The sequence below is a fragment of the Acanthopagrus latus genome, chromosome 7 (assembly GCF_904848185.1).
Source record: "Acanthopagrus latus isolate v.2019 chromosome 7, fAcaLat1.1, whole genome shotgun sequence".
NCBI lineage: Eukaryota > Metazoa > Chordata > Actinopteri > Spariformes > Sparidae > Acanthopagrus > Acanthopagrus latus.
This window is the reverse complement of record NC_051045.1, coordinates 18,970,959-18,993,733: the sequence shown is the minus strand read 5'-3', so window position 1 is coordinate 18,993,733 and position 22,775 is coordinate 18,970,959. Positions and strand designations below refer to the sequence as shown.

General features: G+C 42.6%; 1 protein-coding gene across 8 annotated transcripts in view; it reads right to left on the bottom strand.

The window, feature by feature from the left end:
* Positions 1–22,775, bottom strand: part of LOC119023356 (kazrin-like) — a 171,366-nt gene that overhangs the window by 43,430 nt on the left and 105,161 nt on the right. For all 8 annotated transcript variants that reach the window (XM_037105205.1, XM_037105208.1, XM_037105209.1 and 5 more), the window contains one exon: positions 775–882. In XM_037105205.1, the coding sequence (XP_036961100.1) occupies positions 775–882 (108 nt within the window). The remainder of the gene's footprint in view (positions 1–774; positions 883–22,775) is intronic.

The window sequence follows — 22,775 nt, the reverse complement described above, 5'->3', positions numbered from 1 at the left end:
ATATAAATAGACAATACAAAAATGTTGGATTTGTCAGCAATTAATGTTTGAATCTTACACACCATGTAAAGTTGTGTTTTTCTAACAAATACAACAAATATGCATTTCAGTGTGTACTTGGAGCGTTTTCAGCCAGGACCATTATTACTCACTCATGTTATTACTGTGCATGCTGCAGTTAGAGCTATAATTTCTGTGCTGCTGTTCCATCCGAGCATTTCAAACTGCATTGAAATGTCAAAATGGTCAACTATTGTAATGTTCCTGACTCAACAGCAATGTGCATGCAAAATAAATTAAGAGGCGGGCTTTGCCTTAGTTTGGGTATTTCAAAAAATACTGTGTGTGATGTTTCTTAAACACAAGACTTGTTGGGGTCATGAGCAGCCGTTTGCTACAATCACGCGTAATGGATGCCAACTGCTCCCTTGACAGGTGCAAGCTGCAGATGCTGAGAAGGGAGAGGAGCAAGTGACTGCAGAAATGCTGCTGTTGGCTCCTCTTGTTCTCTCTCCAAAATGAAATCCTTGTTCACCTTTTGTCAAAGCCCTTTATCTCAGACTCCAAGCTTTTGTAGATTTCCACAGGGCAAAAGGTATTTGCAGTGGCAGATGTGTCTGTATAAACTGTATATTGTATAAATTTGCTTTGGGCTCTCATGAATGCACATGTATGCCCTGCCTTGCCACAGCATCGTTCTGTTGTGGCACTGCAGGAAAAACAAAAATCACCAAGTCAAACAGCTTTGGTTCAGGAGAACTGATTAGGTCTAACCTTTGTCCAGGGAGGCATCGGGAGAGTTGAAGTCCATCAGGCTGCTGATTTCAGTCTTGTAGCAGAGGTCAGTGGCCGGCGTCTTCTGCCTCGGCTGGGAAGATTGATCTGGGAGAAAAACAAATGGCACACAGGGTTAACTTCACAGATAAACCGTGTTATTCATCTGTGTTTGTAGAAAAATACCAGCGGAGCTGAAGCGCATGTGGCAACTTATTTGAAAACAATAAACAATTTGAAATGAATAGACGGGGAGGAATCGACCCGTCTGACCTTTTCACAAACGCCTCTCACTGATCATGGCCAGCTTAACTCGTGTTTCTGTGTGTGGTTTTTCTTTTTGTAGAAGCAAGTAAGAAAGGCCGACAAATGGAGCACTAAAATGGATCTCTAAAATTCATAACGATCGTACAGACAGCGAGAGCAAAATGTGAGAAAGAGAGAAGAAGCCAAAATGTGCACAAATGAAAGATACATTAAAGTCCTCATCAGTCTAAGTTTTCCTCCATGCAAAGGATGCGAGAAGACGTTTGGGAAACCAAATGATTAATGTAGCACACACCACACCATCCCTCTCAGCATGCACATAATGAACTTTTACTCCTCACTCCTTACACTGTACTAACTCCACAGCAGCTCACCATTCATCAACGCAGCCACTGTCTCTGGGGGAAGCAGGAACACGCCGTTGTAGCGGAAGCGTACAAGCTTAAACACATGCAGGCGCACAAACAAAGTCGCTACTTTGAGAGACGGCTGCACATAAATATTAGCATTTTTATGACCGGAGTGTGATTTGATTTCTGGTGAGGTTCAGTGGTTTCAAATATAGTTTTGGCCAGCCTCACTGGTGGCACGCAGAGAATGCATATTGAATGCATTGCTCCGGGTCAGCTCACATAAAACCGCTCGCTAAAATGACTCTGTCTCTTCAGCATGCGGAGTCTACTTCTGCCGTCCTCCTGGTCCAGCCCACGGACGGATGGAGAGTTTCATTCCAAAGTAAAATTCGCAAAAGGTCACTCCAAGTGTTACTGTGCTACTTTTCTGAAGAAAACTAGTCTTTGGCTGGCAAAAAGTAGAAAAGAATATTAAAGGTTTTAAGATTCTGCTGGCTCGCTCACACAGTGAAGTTCACATTTCAGCGCACTACATCTCTTTCACATTACTTTTCCACCTCTGCTCCTCCTCCTCCCTCTGCCATCAGTACACCACCCACCTACTTCGATGCTGTTAATTGCAGGTTGAAATATTTGCACTAATTGAGCACAGATGTGTCTGTGTGAAGAGCTCGAGGTCTACGTGTGTGTGTGTGTGTGTGTGTGTGCTAGCTGTCATTATGGCGAAATTATTCATCGCACTTGTCGAGTTGGACATCATAGGGCAACAAATAACAGCCTGGCTGCCTGTCCCCACCTGAGGTGATTGCTAAGAGAGCAGGAGGGCTGTTTTTTTTAAAAAAAACTGTGCACAACACTTTACCACCCATCACCTTGCAAATGTATAATTTTTTTAAACTAGCCCAGAGTGCAGCCTTTGGCACCAGAAACGCAGTTGTCACTTTATTTTTGAATAATGTTAAAATTCACAGCACATACTTATCTGGCAGCTTCAAGCCGCAGCTGCCCAGTAGCCTCATGAAAATGTTTTATCTTCCCTGCATCGTGCCCTTGACAGGCTTTCACCAACATTTAGAGACTTACCAAGGGAGAAGGGGAAAGAGTTTAGTCAAATAAATGCAAAGGAACAAGTCTGCTTGATGGGGATGGAGAGGAGGAGCTGTTATGAAGAGGAGAGCGGGGAATATGCTGCAGAGAGTGAGTTGAAGTGTGACATGACATTTTATTTACTGTGTGTGCAATAAAGTTGGCTGAAACTAAATTATTAGATGAGAACCTTTGAAAAGGCAGCAGACAACTCTGCACGCTTCACAAGTCTTCACTTCCTCAGAAACTCAGCTCGTTTCAGGTCAGATTTAACTCTGGAGTCCTCAAGTCTGAAGCATCTTTATAAAATGTGTATAAAAATGACATGAATGTGATACTGGAACTGATGTGGTACCTTACTGGTGACCAATTAGGCTACTGCCCGACAGCTCACCTGCATTCTCTCGTTTGACTGCCAGACCATCGCTTACTTTCTATGTTAATCTAATACACAATTCGCATTCATATTTCTTGACTGTGTATGCATATGTGTATAGCCACTGTAACCCTTAATCTTCCATTTGTATTTTCCTAAAATGTTGGTATTTTTACTACATATCCTCCACAGTACTCATTATCCTTGAACTGTCTTTACCTTTCATTTTGATCACTTTGCATTGTTGGACTGTCATTTACTGGACATGTTATGGTATATCCTATCATACCATAGTATTAGTATGTAAATAGTATAGGTTAGACTGACTAAACTTCACGGCTGTGTGTTCATTCTTTTTATCCTTGTTTTCATTTGTATATTCTAGTTCGTTTTTCATTTATACTCTTGCACTCAAGCATCTACTGTTTCTATTAGTGTTGTCAAAAATATCAAGTAACATTGATTCAGAATATTCTATACTGTTTCAATGCTCATTTTCCACAGTGTCGATACTGTTACCTCTTCCCACTCTCCTGACTATGGTCAGAGGAAAAGGATACAAAACGCTTTTGGGCTCAACACAGAGTACACAAGCCTTGTTATATTTATCGTTAATTGAAATGCCATCCTACCTAACCCTCAAAGTTGTGTTATACGTGGCACTGCATATCAATATTTTCCAAGGTATTGCATCAAAGTAAGATAATCCAGAACTGAGACAACGAGCTTTAAGATATAAGAAGAAACAAATCATTATCACTTGCTGGGCTGCAAACAATTTTCGGTGATTCCTTTTGCCTGGAACCGTAGATCAATTGGATGTTAGAGGTCGAGAGAGAGAGAGGCTGCTGTACTTATCATCCTTTCAGCTTTCAGACCCTGTAGTGATGTGTGTTTGTGTGCAAGTGCATACCAATGAAAACAGTATTTTGAAAGGTACATTGAATTATCAAGCAGGTATTTGACCTCTAAAATGTTTTCTGAGTCACTGTCCACCTCTCTCTGAATCAATGTCCCTTTCAACCCGCTGGATATCTGTGTGGTGAGGTCCAAGTGCCTGATTTTTGATCTGTCAGTCCATGCAGGATACAAAGACAGCCAGTGGGTGGGAGAAAAAAGACTGGCTGAGATGTTTCAGGGGGTGATATTATAGAAAAGCTGTAGAAACAATCAAACAGCACAATCTCACAATCTCTGCTGTTGCTCTCTACATTTGCTACCTGCCACACTGCACCCTGAATGAGAGCGAGGCTTTCTACAAACCTTTACTTACGATCGTCATACAAATCCCGTTCGGGGTGATTTATCGAGGATTTGAGATAAGAGCATCATTTCCCCTCGCTGTTTCCACCTTCTCTCTGTTCTTTCCTCATTTCCTCTCACGGCAACAGGAATATTATCTCCCACCGACACAAGCCCACCTATCATCCCACTGCAAGTGTGGACGCCTGCCACGCACTGCTGTCTTTTTCAGCTCGGCATAAAAATTAGACACTATGTATGCAGAAGTACAACGATGCATACATTATGTGCTGTAATTAAAAGAAAAGAGGGAAGTTTGGAAAACATCAAGTTTATACGGAAACTTTTTACCCATTTAATTAAAAAGTTCCTCAATTACAGTAAAATAACATCGAAACAGAGCTGTCTGAAGCTCCTCTGTTAAGCAACAGAGAATACAGACATCTTACGGCGAGTAATCTGATGTTCACATCGCTTCCATCAGCTCTGTCCTCAAACACTTCCTCACATTTAAGTTGTGTTTTTGTTTCTGCGAAAAAGGTTCATGTTCGCAAAATATGACTGCGAGGCATGGGCTGTAAAACTCCCGCAAGATATATAGCTTTGTTGAGAGAGCAATGAGCTGCACTGCAGCAGAGATGGGTTTTTTAAATGCTGATGAGAATTTATCACACTTTATGGCTTGGTTCCATTTTCCTCCCCATCAAACTTCCTCACTTTATCAATAATAAGCAGTTTAACCAGCCAAGCACACAGCTGAGGGAGAAGGTAATTCTGCTGTGATGAAATAAATAATGATTGGGCCCAGAGACTAAGACAACTGTTGTACTGTATGTGGCTTTGTAATGATGTAATTATCCATATCACAGTGCTCCTTGCCAAACAGGGTTTTCTTGCACTGAGAGAACGACTGTCAGACTTAAAACAGCTCCGTCCTGGAGTTGTACTTCTTAAGAGAGATTTACTTGTGTTCAACTTTCGGAGACTGTAAAGCCCACTTCACACAGCGAGGTGGAGTTTGATCTTCTCCCTCAAAGTTTTCAGTCTCAACACAGCTACCTCTGCCACTATTTGCTCATACAACAAAGTGCAACACCACGAAAGCCTTTGAGGAGACATTGTCCGCCGATACATCCCTATCCGTACAAATAATTGTGTCAAGACTAAAAAAAAAAAAAACATGCTAAAGGCACGGTTCTAGAAGAGAGACGAGGAGATGTGGAGAATGACAGCGTGAAAACCGCCTGTCTGCCCAGTTGTTGACCATTCTGAACATGTACACACACTTGTTTGATTATGGTCGCTTTGAAATGTATGTGGTCGCCATTTCCCCCCAGCGTTAACACACACTTTTTCTCCGACCGTGAAAACTCATATATATTCTTTCTTTGACTGAGAGAGGCAACAGATGCGTCTTCAGCGACCCCCTCCCGACTGTTCATCCCCATGATAGTCTGACGCTAACCTTTACAATGTTGCAGTAAAACTTAAGTGGAGGACTCAGCCATTGTCAACACGAGCCCCCTGTTGTTCCACTTCTCAGCGGGGATGAAACACAAAATCCTTGTCAGTGCGGGACGTATCTCCAAAAATAAACTGTTTCCTCAAAATAGAGGCCGCAGAGCTTCCTTTGCCACAGCGAGTCTGCGGGAAGATTTAGTTCAAAACTTCAGACTGCACTGCGCACTTTTCTGCAGACGCTCACTGGCGGGGACCCAAATATTTAGCTGTCGATCAAAAAGATAATCTCTGAAGCTGAGGGAAATATTCAGGCACAAGTTTAAATGTTGTTATTGTTGCTGTTATTGTGAGTCCCACTGCAAATAGGTCTCATTTAATCTATTTCCTGCTGCACATTATTATTCACTGCGGCATGACTGTACTTTCATGTGCAGAGGATGGGAGTATTACCATATCTATACAGGCCAATATGTCGTTCTCCATGCGGGGGGAAACTGACAGCAGTTTATGTGACACAGTGTGTTTCTCCATAATGAACACTATGATGATCTCTGGTGTGCCCATTATATCAACTCAGTTAGCTGTTAGCTGTGGTTCTCAGCTGTTTGCATGGACACATTCAAACCGTCCCTCATAACTTTCTCCCTCTGGAAGGCTCTGACAGGTCCAGGCATTCATTACTTCACTCTCAATTGAGCGCACTAACCAGGCACAATTCTAACAATCTTGGTGTGTTTCCATAGCAGGACGAGGGATCCCATGCGCTATTAAGGGGCAAAACCTCCAATTTGCATCTGTTTCCTGCACATTCACACAGAGTTTAAGTTCACAGGTGTGAGGAGATTATTGTAGCCGTAATTCAAGCGGACACAGATGTAATGAGCTATGGGGACGGTATAAAACTTCCCACACTCCTCTGGCTGAGTGTTCCAACAGTCTTAAAGGGAAGATCGAGATGAATTACATGCCTCCGCGGTTGGACGGTCCTCTCTCTTTCTCTGCGCCTCACACTCCTGTCGCCACCTGTCTCCCTCGAGTCCTCTCTTCCTCCTTAGCTGACTGACTCCACCACTCGGACGTCACCTCTCCCTCTCCCCTCCTCATTTTCCGTCCCTTCCCTGTCACCTTCTAATGGGGTTCCCCGAGCGCTTCTCTCGTCTGAGCCCGCCATATTTTATCTGCTGGCACAGCGCAGGAAAAAGACGCCGGCTGGAACAAAAGAAGGCTCTAATGAGTAGTGGAGGTGATTAAGGGATGAATAGGCGCTGTTGCTGGAACCTTCACCGAGCGGCCCGAGTTCCCCGACTCGGTCTGCAATCTGCAGATAGGAACTGCCTCGCTTTTCTTACGTCTGCCACCCGCTTTTAATTGCGCTGACATTCTGCGTTCCCGAGGCTGCCGGACTTGTGATAAAGCTTGCGTATTCATGCATTAATCAGCAGCGGCCAGGACAGGCCTTTTCCCCCCCGCATCACCTGCCATGAGACCCCAATTCAAGGTGCCCTATAGTTATCCCGCAGATAAAAGAAACTAATGGACCTGGGCTGTGATTGTGGGGAGCTAGCACTTAAAGTTTAGCCGCCCACACGAACCATTTCCCGATCTCAAGACGACCCGTTGTCAATTCATATTGTAATGAAAGATGGCTGAATGTACTACGCGGGCCATTCAAAGGAAGTGTGCAGGCTGGGGCTGTTATTAGTTGGTGTAAGGAGGACGCGGAAGAAAATGAGCTACTGCCTGAGAGACTAAACCGACGAGAAGTGGGCTTTTGTTAGCGTGTGAATGTCATTTTCACAGCGCTCGTCGGAGGAATGAACGCATCACCAGTGACTGAAAAACGGCCCATTTGCCGTACTCCATGACAGGCCAGAGACAGGTGCCTGCAAGCACCACAGCTTTAAAATGACCTGAGCGTGGCCACTTCAACACCATATTTGTCACTGGAACCAAAGCACTTCGGGAGATGGAGAGCTGTGTGACAGCTGCCGACAGGAAACTGAATGGTGATGAAAGTTGTGTCCACCGACAACATGCTGCTTTGGGATCTCATTTGATAGGCTTGTGTCTCCCCCGCTTTGTTCTCGTGTTTAGTGATGAAGCTGTGAGTATGTTCACATTATGTATTCGGAGATAATGAGAGATTATAAGTGGATTTGTTGATGACATGTAACTCTTAACTCACAGAAGCAGAGACAGATCTCGTTAATTAACCTGCTAGTCTTTGAGTGTGAAGATTGGCAGTGTGGTAGGATGATGTCACGCTGTCATGGTGATAAATTAAAGTGTGTGTGTTACGTCTTTTGTCATTTTCACAGAGCTAACATAACTACAGCACGGGTTATTGTTGGAAAATCTTAAGTTGCATTTGGTTAAAACACTTTTTAGCTTGACTGTCCAGAGTCAAATTAAGAAATTAAAACCATCTTGTATCTGTTCGTTAAGCCGATGAAATGTATTTACTAAAGGTATTCCTTTAAATCTAGAATATTCATTTAGACAAATTAAACTGTATTAATGAGATTCTGACAGAACACAGTCTTACAACATTAGCAAAATGCACCCTGGGACTTGGCATTACGCCACATTACATGGTATAATAGAAAACAGAGAAACTGTGGATACTTAATAAACTAATTCCAAATTTGCCTTGAGAATGAATATGGAGATATTTGAATAATTATCCCAATGCAATTATGCAAAAAACCTAGAAGGTAATGTTGAAAGTAAATCCTCTTTGGCGCCTCTCAATTTGTTCAGAATCAATTTAATAAATACCATCTATACCAAATGTGTTTCATGAGCAGCTTTTAACAGCAATTATGACTCAAAGGCAGTGCAAAATTATTCAAGTGTAGTATTCTCCAAAGGACCTTGGGAGGCTGTTGTTTTTCTTTCATATCCCCTCGCCTTGGCAAAGCACATTACAATAAGTGTTATATGCATTGTTCGCAGCTTTTCTTTTAGTGCTGCTAAGTGTAATATTGTATAATATGATAATCTGCTATCATTTCGTAACATTTCGTCTGAAAAGCCACTTTAATACCACAGAGTTTGGGCTGGAAATTTTATATTCGACGTTTTGTCACTTTAATGGGTTTCTAACGAGTCTCTTGCGTTGGGCTTTCTGACAGGAAAGGTTCAGACAGAAAGAACAACGTAATTACTCAAACTGTTCGGGATCCAGATAAATGGAAGGTAGTTAGTCTACTGTCAGGATTTGTTGTCTGGTCTGAATTCTTGTGCATTAACATCAGTTTTAATGTGTCAGCATCTAATGTGCATCCATGGGCCCAGACATCCAAGAGAACTGAAAAAGACAAATCAGATTAAGATATGAACATATAATGCTCCTCAGATAAAGGTGCACCTGCTTGTCTTTCTAATTAATACGGGTCAATAGGTGCAAAATTTGATCCAAAATTTGATTGACAGTCGGCTCAGTCCTCCATCTTCACAGCTAAGTGGCAGAAATCACCACACATCCTTTGGCAATTATGTTTACAATGTATATATAAATGATAATAATAATAATAATATCTGAAATGAAGATGATTATTGTTATTGTAGCTGTTAGATGTGTACAAATTCTTTACATCTTTGCTTACATATGGTATGCTGCTAGTTTTTTTTATTTTTTTTTTTAGTATTTTGTTTAGAAAAACTTAAAGCAACATTTATGTAGAAAGTGCCCTTTGTGCGATTTGGTGCCCCCCACAGTTTCTGTGCAGTGCAACACCACTGTCACTGTAAACACCAATCCCAGGAGTGTAACAGTCTGTCAGATGTAATGTACGTGCTAACTACAAACAAAACTCATCACGTCATAACAATGTCATGTGTTGGAAACTTGTATGTTGCAGTAAACATGTACGTAACACTCTGATCCAACCCTCTCACTGAAGTTACATAGTGAAGAAACAAGTGATTGGGGGGGCGGTGACACCATCCACCATATTACAAGACACTGTACCATCAAATGATTGTGAAGCTGTTATTCTAAGGTCAAAAAGTTATAAAATGTTGCTTTAAAAACTACGAAAATAACGATAACGGCTTGTTGTTTGTTTCCCTTCCAAGTAAATCATTCACGATGGACGACTGAAAAAAATATTCATGGTAATCTGTGAAAGGCTTATAAAAATCCTTAGCTGACAATAGCATTATATTCTACAAAGGAGACAGACGTGCATATCCCCAGTGCATTGTCGAGCTGCTGGATACAACAAGTTGTGGCTTTGAAGCTCGGGGAGCAGTTCACAAAACTAAAATACGACTGGAACATCATGTGAAAAATTGTGAAACATGAAAACGACTTGCACCGCATGAAAGGCTGTCAATGTTATGCATATTAAAAAAAAAATAGAGGTCATGCTGTACAGCTCCAGTCTGTCAGTAGCAGATGCTTAAACGTAGTAGTGCACAGGCATCTACTTTAATCATCACTTTTTAGCACAGATAATACACACTAATTCACTTGATCCTGTTGTTTTAGTTTGTGTTTCCAAGTATTATTCTCAGAATAATCAGAAATACTGAAAAAGCAGGCAAGACTGAAGACAAAGGCTTTCCACGTATTTCCATAAACCAACGCTATTGTGGGTCCAACTCACAGGAAATCTTCAACACAGTTTTTATTTTGATGATAGATGGATACCGTGATCACATCTATACTGTGGCCCAACAAAAGAATATTGACGGGAACTGCAGCTGTTTGTGGAACTATTTGTCACTCAGGCAAAAAGATGCAATCACATCATTTAGGGTCACATCGTTTCTCTATATGAGCATCCAGCTTCGAAATCGCCAGCCTGTCGTTATTAATGCCAGCAAGTCCCCAAATGTGGCCCCTACGTCAGCCTCTCCTCCAATATGATGAAGAGTGAGGCATATGGAGAATCTGCTCTGAGGCTTCGCGTGCCAGCCATGCAAAGTGGACAGGCAGAGGGGAAGATAGCAGTAGAAAGAGAATAAATGTGAGAAGATACAGCAAGTCAAGTGAGAGCGTGAGAGAGAGGTGAAGAAAGGAAGATGGAGAAAATGAGAGGAACGGAGCGACCCGGGGAGTAATGACCAAGTGGGAGGAAGGTTAAGAGGGAGAGATGGCAGTGGAGACAATATATGAAGACAAAGAGCTTGTTTCCACCTCCTCAATCAAGGAAATAATGTAACTGCAGAGTGGGTGTGATGATGGAAAGGGCTCAGCTGCTGAGAGAGAGATCACAAAAGAGACAAATAAAAATAACTGTCACATCAAAGTATGCTGCCAGGGGAAAGTGAGAGTCTTTCCACCTGCACGTGTTTGAACTGTAAAATCTCACTTACCTATGTGGTAGCTATGTGATTCAGTGGTAGGTATAAAGATCTGAGACATCAGAAATATGGACTTCCACACAGAGGAGCTTGAGTCATTTTCGAAAGAGAAATTAAAAGATGGATAAATAAAATGAAACACGATGTTCGTGGCAATAAAGACCTCACAAATTCAAATGTAAGACTACTTACTTATTTATCAATATACTTATATTTAGAATTTTTTTTTGATCTAAGGCAGAATTTTCAAGGACCTGTAGACACCCTGTATACGTATATTTGTGAGCTGATCCAAGGAGATATCTTGGCTCTAAAGGCAACTCAGTGGTTCTCAATTCTGCAGCTGGAAGAAAAAGACACACATCAGATTTTCCCGTTATGATATAAAGCACCAACTCCTCCCCAACTCATCCCAGGCAGTAACAACTCCTCTATCCCTCTCTGATGAGAGCCCATCAGCTGAGGCTCTTCCCCGTTCCACTTTCTCCCTTCACTCTCAAACTCACTAACACCTGACAAATACCCATCTCTGTTTCCTCGCTTTCTCTTTCATCCGCTGACTGCAGATCATTTCTCTAACACCCTCCTCGTCTTCAAAAAAAGGACCCCTGCACCTGCCTCCAAATCTCGGCTCATCCCCCAGTCTCCCCGTCTGTCTCAGCTTCCTCTCACCTTCTGCACATTCAGCCTTTTTCTGACTCCATCCTACTTTCTCGTCCATATTTTCCCCATCCCTCGATCTCAAGTGTCTGGTCGTTTCTTCCTCTGTTCTTCCCCTCACCGGTTCTCTGCATTTGTCTTTTTAAACTGCGAGGCAGCACACTGGGAACAGTTGGAGCAGAGGCTTTTTGGAAAGTTATTTCCTTCATTTATATTTTCTTCCTCTGGCTCTCTAACATGCACGTACACAAACTGTGTTTCAGTCTGTTTATATCCAGCCTTTAACACTCCCGCCGTCTCAGGCAATTTTGGGGAAATGAGGCGAGCATCAAAAGCCAATATTGAGTGATGACAGTTAACTACTATTCAGACACAATAACAACACTGCCCCAATATGTGGACGAGACAGGGACAGACAAGCTGGCAAATTGATGGATTCTGTAATGTGCGTTCCTTTTGTTTATCCTATTCGCGGTTATCTGCAGGGGGAGGGTGATCTGTGGAAGATGTGAACCAATGCGGAGTTTGCAGGAGAATCTTCTATGGCTTGTGACAATGTTGCTACTGACAACAGCAACTATGCTGTAGCTACACAGTGCCATTAACTGGCCATACTCTCTGAGGTGACTGCGGTGTCTGTAGAAATGCATTGTGGCTAATGTAAAAGGAGTGAAAGTAGGTCTGACCTTTTAGAAATTAAGTGGCATCAAAACTTCAATTTCAAAACCAGATGTCCAACTATAGTTATGTTGTTTTTTTAAAATCATCTCAGTGACTAAAATCCAAAGGTTTAAACTATTTAGACTAGACTCACAGTAAAATGTAAAACAACCAGTCACATTTTGACATGTTGTATAATTCAACCTCTAGTTTTGGTGTTTTAATTATCTGGATGTCTCCAAAGTCCTTTTGACTTGATACGATTGAATGAAGTCTACTTTTATCTGAGCTAGAATTTCTGTTAAATCAACATCAAAATTAACTAACATTGTGTGTACATCATATCTGTAGACCTTGACTGTATACTTTACAATTGCATTCAGTTTGTATTTGGGTTGGACTGGGGGTGCAGGACACCAGGAGAGGGCAGTGAGAACTGGGGAGCTCCCAGGAAAACTGGGCTGGCAGCGTCTTCTTCCCCTCACTGATGTGGCTGAGTCTTTGGCAGGAGGATTTGATGCCATATTGAAGACATTACGCTGCCTGCTGTGTAATTTCTCTCAAAGTGGGGAGTCTGGACTGGAGCATGCAGTTCGACATTAAACTGGTAATTGTGCAACAGGGAGTTTCAAACTGGGCTAAACACTGCAGCAGTTTGAGTGATGGTTGAGGTATTTTGCACACTGTGTTACATTTGTGTTCATCCCAACCTTCAATTTGCTCACTGTTTGTTTAAGTCGACGGGTGTTATTATCGTTCCAGTGTTGTTCAGTTTCCTGTAGTAATGTTTGGGCAGTTGATCCTTAAAGATCACAGGTCAGAGGTCACAGAGCACTATCCCTGGTCCCGTTTCTGTGAACTCATTCAGATAAATGGGCATGCAACAGTGAAATGCAAAAAGGTAAACAAGCAGAAGCGAGGTCATCAAACAGCTCAAAACAGAATAAGGCTCGGAATGAGAACTGATCAACGGGGATTTGGGGGGATTCATCCTTCCTGTGAGCCATGCATTTTGTCAATACACAGAACAGCAGTAAACACAATGAATTGGATTTCTCCTCCCAATTAGAAGCAACACAGAAGTCTGTACATTCAGGGATTATTATGCGCACGTGTGTGTCTGTTCGACGCGGCGTGCTAGCTGTGCCACAGCGCTGCCTGGAGGCAGCAACAAATGCTCCCAATTATAAGACAACATGTGAAGACATGTGAGAACTGACGAGTGTGTGGAAAGATGAGAGAGATGGCGCAAAGCCAGGAGGAAGTATGTAAGGGCAAAACATGTGTGTTTATTTAAGTAGATGCATCCGTGGTGGTTTCGCTTTGATGAGCGTGTATTCTGAGGTGTTAACTGTAATTATGAATACTTATGCGTTCACCTGAGAAACCACACTGGACACGTGTGAGTGATTCTGTGTGAGAGGATTAATGAGTGGGACATAACAGCGTCAATCACAACAGCTTGGATTTGGCCAAAGTTAACAAAACCAAGCAAGACGTTGTTACTTCACTCGGTTATTATGATACTTTCCAGTTGAAAGTATCAGCGGTTAAAGTAATCTTGACACTGACATGTATTTTTGTAACCTCGTGTTGCCACATTAGACTGTTGTCACTGTTTAATGCTTCACTCTCACTCCTGCTGCGTGTTTAGCTCTGTTGGCAGTTCGATCCTTGAGCCACACTACAGGACTCTGCTGCCCGCCGCCTGCTCACAGCTAGCTTACAACAGCTACCTAGCTCGCCTTCAATGTTACATGATCAGGGAAAAAATAGGGTAGATCCAAGTTGACAGTGACTTTACTGCATCCGTTTGGATTTCAACATGCCATAGTTCAAGCAGGTCTTGCTTAATGCATCATTTGCTAAGCGATAGTTATACATTCAAACACAACTCTATTTCTCTGATCTGTGTTTGACCTAAACACATTGTTTATCATCCCCAGGACATGACCACCAACTTTTAAGTTTTATAACTGAGTTGAAGAAGCGATGTAAAGATCATAAATGTCAGTGCTCCAATCACAAATATCTCTGCATGGACAAAATCAGTTATTGGAACCATGTCAGACTGTATAAACACAGATTTAAGGCAGAATTACAATTGTCTTGCTTAAAAGGGTTAACTTGACATGGCGGTTTTGTTGATTTTAACAAATTACATTTTGACAAAATGTGAAGATAATGTTACTCTTTTTCTTACAGATGTTTAGATTCATGTTTGCCTCAAGGTTATTTCCCGCAAACACTGGTGGAAACATGGTGAAAGCATCTTGTAAGTATATACACAATCAAATTCTAGATTGCACAGCACTGACAAGAAGAAAAAAAAAAGGGACATCTTGGGAACACAGATAGATTTCTTTGTCAAGACGCACATCAAATTGGTCTCAGAATGAAGGAGGCACACTCTTCCTCCGAGGGAAGGAAGGCTGTGCCGATACAACAAATCAAACAGGTTACCGAAGGACCATGAAGCCTACGGAGCATGACGGTGCCCAGCGCTACACTACTTATTCAATATCTCAGGCTGCAAAACAAATTGCCAGTAAAGCATCGCTTACCCCCACTTCAAGGCCAACCGACTGTCAGACATAAACTTCGGTGGGCTCTGAGGCATGCTACACATCGGGCTAAATCTTTTCACAACTCAGCACTTCAGTCATCGACCGGGGAAAACCCTGCATCATGAATACCAAATGATGACCGCGGTATTCCCTCAGAGTTCTGGACGACACGAGATACGGGTAGTGGTCTCCGTCTCTAGACATGCTATGAATTTTTCATACAGTTACTGTATGTGTTAAAAACAGCGGAAAGTCCAAAGTGGTTTAAAATGTTTTTACAACTGTGTTAAAGGCAAATCGCACAGTAATTCAAAACAAACTAGACGCTCAAGGTTACCAGATTCATAAGCACAAGATTTTTTTCCCGTCATGAATAATAAAGTTTAAATCTCACCATTTGTGTTGTTTTCTTAGAATATTTATTGCCGTGGGGAAGTACTTTTAAACCCATTTCATCATTATTAATTCTATATCTCACACCTTGGATTAGTGTAGAGCCGACTGATTATTTCTGACAGGAGCATTAGTAGGAGGAAAAATGCACAAACACACTCCAATTAAAACATTTAAATGAGAAGAGAAAATAAAAAGACATAACATACAGTGACATGTCACTTTGTCTCAGGTGTTAGGTTACATGAAGTGGGATGAGATTAGGATGCACGGAAAAAAAAAACTGCTGCCCGGCCAACACCGGGCAGCTGACACGAGAGGGGGGTCAACGGGTTCGTATCCCACACCGGTTTGGGAAACGTGGGTGGGGTGAGTGAACGAATTCCTCCTCCATCAACAGATAAAACTGAGGTTCATGTTCAACAGGCCACTTAACCTCTCGCTGGTGCGGTGAAGTGGTTCAACAGCCAGCGGGAGGAAGTAACTCCCAAATGCCTGAAGAGGTGGGTCAGCGTGTGAGTGAGAAGCAAGGAAAGACCAAGAGTGCTTCTTAATGTTATCTGGATCAAAAAAAGCTTAATGCACGAGGCTTTTCAGGGCGGCTGCCCAATAAATCAGGATTTGGGATGTCAGAAGTCATGTATGCTAAATTTGTTTTCAATTCCGTTAATTTCAATTTAACACAACTTTATATATTCATTTTATTGTCTAAATTTTTATTAAAATGATCATCATTTTTTTCATAATCACTTAAGTGCTCAAAAATAGTCTCTCCTCTGAAACCTTTCATGTCCATCAACAAACAGCAAATGCACAAACTCATAAGGCTGATATGACCCTTCGGCCTGCACATTATTTATGTAGACTTACTTGACATAAAGCATTAGAGAAAGATGAATATCATTAATGATTCAGGTCAGCAGTATAAAACTGTCCAGTTACATTTAAACAATGACCAATTTGGCTGCCTCAATCTGCTTTTTATCTTGTGCCTCTCTCTCTCTCTCTCTCTCTCTCTCTCTCTCTCTCTCACACACACACACACACGCAAAAAAGAAATACTCTCTCCAATAGCCTGCTTAAAAGTTTGGCCATATCCACACGGCATCTCCAGATGCTCGTGCGACGACTGTTAGGTTCCATAAAGCCCAACAAACCCTGTCCATCATTCCACCAAAGCACTCAGCGGCAGCAGCAGCAGCAGCAGTGTCTTTGAGGCAGCAACCATTCAGGTGTGCCTTAGAGCTTATCGATTAGCCGGTGGGGAAAGGAGGAGACTGGAGGGGGGAGCGAGGGGTCGTTTTGTGGAAAGCTCAGCAGGGGGCAGCGGGCTGCCGTCAGCACCAATCAGCACCGGAGCTTCAGCAGCGTTCTCGTGCGTGATGGATCAATCAGCACACACTGTGCTCATACGGTACTGCGAATGTACTGTGCTTTTTCGTGTGTTTGTGTTATGTATATAAATGTGGAAACACAATTTTAAAATGTGTTTCTTGCCTAACATCTAAGTGCAGATTTTTTTTATTTTTAAAGTTCTCTGGAGTAAGAGAGAAAAATATTTTGTCTATTCATTATTTCGGTCACTAACTGCAAAATTCAACATAGACATTCTTAAACGTCTATTGCCACACTATTAATTTGATTATCTATTTTATGTGTTTGCAAGCAACCAAGAGGTCAGTGGGTTGTCCCTTGAACTTAAGTTCTCCCATCTAGAAAACTCAGTTAGGAGAAGAAAAAAAAAGGAAAATCTGTAACTTTTTCAGCTCTTCGGGAACAGGGGAGGGCGTCTGGGTCACTACAGGTCCGTGGCTAACAAGCTCCTAAGAGACATATTGGTCGGGGGTTGGCACTGGAGCGGTCACATTAGTCAATGTGCCATGAGAGAACAGAGTGGAAAACTCAGTGGCTGTAAAACCTTCCCTCCTAGCAAGAAAAGTGTACAACCAGACCGGGCATTTACCCTAAACTGTGGGACTACTCACAACCGCTCACCACAGATGCAGAAACCGCCGCTATACTTAAACACTAAACTCAAATCATGGGAGTCAATTACAAGAACAATGGATCAATAATAATAGATCATAACCAATAAGGGAAGGCCAGACAGTTTTACATACTCTGGAAGCATAATTACCGTGGGCACAGGAAGGGAGGAAGATGTCAAAGCCAGAGCAGGAAACATAAGAATAGCATTCAACATCCTAAATAACATCTGGAAAACAAAACAGCTAGCATTTAGAGCCAAGCCTAAAAAAAATCAATTCTGTTGAGCAGATGCGAGACATGGAAAACTTCCAACAAAATACTTGGTGAACTACAGACATTCATCAAACGCTGCCTCCAACGCGTGCTGAAGGCCAATGGCCAGACAAGTGGCGGAACTGGGGCTTTAGGCCCCATACTCAGAAAGCCAAATAAATCACTCACCAAACAGACACTGACATGGAACCCACAGGGCAGACGAAACAGAAGAAGACCTGCAATCACCTGAAGAAGAACAAAGGTTTGAGGCTGACGGGCTGTCATGGCTGCTGCTGGATCAAAAAGGATCCCTTAAATGACACTATTCTTATTTTGCTCGTGTTGACACAGTTATGGCATTGGGGAGGGGGATTCATTTATACAGAGGCTTATTATACATGCAACTCTCCTGACTTGTCTTTGCAGAAGCTGACGATGGCTGCAGGGCTCAGACCTTTAGTCGAGTATGTCACAGATAGGACGGAAATAATCTAACATTTTCAACCCAGATCATGTCTGCCTCTCATCCATGTCTCTGGCTTTAAAAAGGCAAATTGCAATTCCTGTCACAATCCAGAACTCGGATCCTCCTGTTCAGAGGCCACACAACATTTGGATATGACATCACCATCACTGGTTTAAATGGGAAATGTAGGGCAATGTTCTGAACTGCTGAAAGGGTTTGGCATGTGTGTTTGATCACAGTGCAAGCGCTTGATGTTTTACTCTCACCATAGTCGGGAGCTGTGGGGTTGTCAGGCCACATCGAATCCCTCTCTGTGTGTCACCGCAGATAAGCAGACCTTACACAGAGTTTAAATAGATAGCGAGGCACGGGGATGATTCGGTATTTTCACTTATCAACATGCAGTGAAGTCATGTCGCGCTGATTTATTCATGCTATTGTTACCTCCGCCAAGGTGGTCATGTTTTTACCTGTGTCCCTTTAACGGTTGGATGGTTGGTTTATCAGCAGGCTTACACAAAAACTACATAACAGATTTCCACCAAACTTGGATGGAGGACGGGTCTCGGTCCACAACATGACGCCATTAACATTCGGTGACAGATCCGGATAAAGGAACGGATCCCGGAATTCTGTTCTTAGTTTCCTTAACATTGCAAGATCGGATGTTGTGAGTACAAATGCTGCTGATGCTGATCCAATAAAAAATGCGGATGCAGCGGATTTAAATATGTATTATTTAATACTGGATTATGATCAATTTAATCAAGGGAGACTACTAGGCCGCTGGTGGAAGTATCCGCTCTACTGAGTGCCATTCAAGCATTGACAAAATGTAATGCCGTCTAAATCAACCATCAGAAGCAAAGTTTGAGTTTAATATTTGCAGTTCTATCGCAGAACACTGCATTGAACATCAACGTGATTACTTCATAAATGTCTCTTTATACGCTTATATGATTTATACCTTTAACCACAAGCAGGAGCATTTGACTGGGACAAATTACACGCCACTACAGGATTACACTAACTTGTTCTTCTGTGCAGACACTGACTCATCCATGCCACAGAGGCTAGGCTTTTACCGTAACAGCCACAGCGGCCGCATAGAAGACTTTTATTTGAAATCCCCACAGTGAAATGTGACCAAGTATCACTGAAGAGCTGCAAGCGCAAATTGTCCGCTTTACAGCATTCATAGGTCTCTACAGCTGTGTGACTGTTAAATTGCCGTGCCTAATGCAGTAAAATTTTCATCACTCATGCCATCCGGGATTCATGGAAAGGGTAGGAAAAGAAAAACAGGTGGTTCACTCTGCATCAGCACTTGAGGAAATATAAAAAGGCAAATATAACTGTGGCAAAATTAGTCAACTGAGAACGATCGAGAATACAATACATATTCACCACCACATTAATATTCTTATGCTTCTGTGAACTACGTTGTGATGGTTGAATCTATAATGACAGGCAGATGCTGGGGCCGTATGAGGGATAATTAGGCTCCCTGTTGCCCCACTAATATACTACATGACAGAAAGCTCCATCCCTATAATAAATACACGTCTCTTAAGACTTGCGTTACCAATGTATAAGTCATTAACAGTGAGAGACGTCGTTTATGAGACAAAGACCATGAAATTCCTGACCGTAGCCTGGAAGGAATGACATTAGGCTGTTGGCATGAAGGCATCCATCACATACCAGCACACACAGGTGAGTGATGTCATTGGCTTGAACATCAGACACGTTCACTGCAGTTGGTGCAGCCCATCAGAGACACAAAAGAAGATTAGAAAACCAGCATTCTCTCGAAAGTATTCGTGTCTGGTTTCCCTCTGACAAATAATATCACACAATGGAGCCTAATTGTTGTCAGCTGGAGGCCTTTCAAGCATTTCCTGTCACTTTTTCATATTCCACGCTTTGCCTTTTCCCATTTGCAGATAGCCGCTGAGAGGATTCTAGCAGAGTGCTCTGCCAGCTAGCTTGGTGATGTAAGCTGTCACTGCGATGTGTTGCTAGGCAAAGAATCCGAGGGAGTTTTTAAGTGCAGCGGTTACGTGGGGTTGACATTTCTGTCTGCCTGCCACCAACAAGAAGTGCTGTTTTGAATTGAAACACCGCCAGCAACAGCAGGAGATCGACAGGCAGAGGTTGTCGCTCTTTGAACCGTGGCACTGGCAGGTTGTTGACCCTGCAGAGTGGATCTATCTCTGCATTCCCTCCCCCCGAATGCTATTCTACAACCGTCCTTGTCAAACTGCTGCCATGTCCTGCCAATTGTGTGTCTCATTTCCACCACCGCTGACATAAAACTGACAAAAAAGCTCACGGCTATCTCACCAGTAACCACTCAGACCAAATGTGATTCACACTGCATCTCTTGCAACTCATGAGTATAAGCTAGCATGAGCTAACACTGTAATACCAGTGAGAGGATGAGAGTAAATTGGGACTGAATTTAATTGTAAAAGTTGCTGAGGTTCATTTCAATGGTTCCAGCTTCCCAACAGTGTGGAACTGATGCTCTATATCAGCGTCTTTGGGTTGTGGACATTTGGTCGAAGTAAACAATGCAAGCAATTTGAAAACGTCTCCATGGGCTCTGGGGAATTGTGTTGAAAGATGTTCACATTTTCTTTATTTTATGACCTACATATTTAATAACATGACATCCCTGACAACTCCACTCTAATGTTCCCTTTGCATCCAACCTTTTGGCAGCTCTTCCAAACACAGAGTAAAAGAAGAGCCCAAAGTTTATTTAGCTCTGAAAATCAGTGCAAGACTGGTGCTACACTGAGTGAGAAGTGACAAATGGTTATCAGCAAATACTGTCAGCAGTATCAAAGTTAACTATGAAGACTGACTAGGCACTTGGAAGCTCTCAAACAAGCTCTCCAAAATTCCATAAGTTTATGATGTCACAACTATACATGTCCTTGAGCCACTGAAACACAGTGGGTGATGCCTGCTAGGACAGGCTAGAGCTGACGAATCAGTGCAGGAGCTAAACTGAGGCGTCCAGACAGAGAGTGAATAGAGATGCTGCAGCAAAAGACTGAATGAGAAAAAGGAATGCCTTTCTGAACATCACAAGGAAGTAAATATATTCTAGCAGACACCAAAACTAAAAGTACAAACCTGGAAATGAGCATAATACGGGAACTCTGACATACTAAGACTTGCAGTATAGTAGAATTACCTTGGCCTCCAACCTTACAGTGCTTTTCCATCTTTTTTTTTTTTAGTTTATTATTCAGTTTCACAGTGAGCTGAAGCAGAAACAGCTTTCTGGAGAGTTTGAGGTATGTGTGACATAAGAGAGCTGACTGACTAGACTTGATAGTGTCCTATATTCAAAATAGCAGTCGGTCTGGCTGTCTGGTCACAGGTCACCTACAGTAGCATCTAAGCTAAATGAGGGGGGTTAAAAACAGCTTCTTGTAATGGATACCACACTACAGCATCACCGCTGGGGTCAGTGTCATTCACACACAGACTATGTGCTGGAGTGGTTGGTGCTCGCTTGCACTTTTTATGAATTAAAAAAAAAAAGAATCTCGTGTTGAGTGGTGCATGTTTTTACGAACAAACGGAAGAGTTCCTCTTCTCTACAACCTCCAGACGCTGAGCGGTACAAGTCTAGTCAAGGTTACACAACAAGCAAACCGCCCTCTCTGTGCTCTCGAGCTCTGTGGTCCTCATTTAGCAACACAAGTCTGTTCCTACCCTCGCTGCTACACCTGTGTCCTAGTTGGTAGCCCTAAATATGTCGGGTGAATAAGCCGACGGTACCTAACGCAGAGCGAGCTTTGCCTCAAGAGCCACTGGAGACCTGCCTCAACTCCCTACAGTCTCTCCCCCCTCCTCTTCATCCTTTGCATGTGTACAGAAAACACTCCCTCTTCCCCTCATGTCCGTCTGTCTCTGTGGGTGAATTTGGGTACTGTAGCTGAGTCTTTTGCCCTCGAGCAAGGCAGCAACGGTGAAAACAGCCACGTGTGTCTTTGTAAACAAGCTTAGGGTCCGACCTGGCATCATTAATCCCTCTGCAGTAGGTTTGCAGGCCTTGAGGCTCGCCTGACCCACAAAGTCTGTCTTTTTTAGGTCTGCCGTGCTCTCCGTTACTGTGCCACTTTTCCTCTCTCCCTCCTCAGATCTCTCGCTCTCTTGCATCGTGTCTCTGGCCGTCTCTCCACTTCGCTGGCTTTAGATCTCCCCGGTGAGTCGCTCTCTGTCACTCCAGGCTCTCCTTCACTTCAAGGATACTCATCCAACACGTCAGCATTTTGTTGCAGTCAAGGGTTTGTGGGTTTTTTTCCTCTTTTATTGTGTTTCTGTCAGTTAACCTTGCCAGTGGAGAAATTGTCATTTGCGGTCCCTGATATAATTCCTGGTATGTTCCTCGACACTGAAGGAGCAGGCAGTGATGGAGTTCATATTCATTTACACTGACATTAATTCATTTCATGGACAGTTTTTCTTGTCTTAAGTTGCTGGGAATAAAAACGAGGTTGTCATGTCCCTCCAACATACTGTGTGTCTTGTACTTTGACTGCTTTCTTGCACTTGTATCCTGCATGACATACTGCTTCATTTCAGAATCAGAATCGAAATCAGAATTAGAAGCAGATGTACTGCCAAGAGGGGTTTCACACCAATAAGGAATCTGTCTCGGTGAATAAGGTGCATACATTGAGACAATGAACAATAAACAAAGTGACTATTACATATACAATATAAACAATATAAACAAACAGAGACATAAGTGTAGGAATTGTGGGATGTGTGGGAATTTCATCCAATGATTCATGATTTGTTGGACCTCGTCTGTATTATCTGTAAAGTAACTTGAAATGCACTTACAATAAGGAGGCGTTCAAAGAAATGAACCGGAAATTATGCTG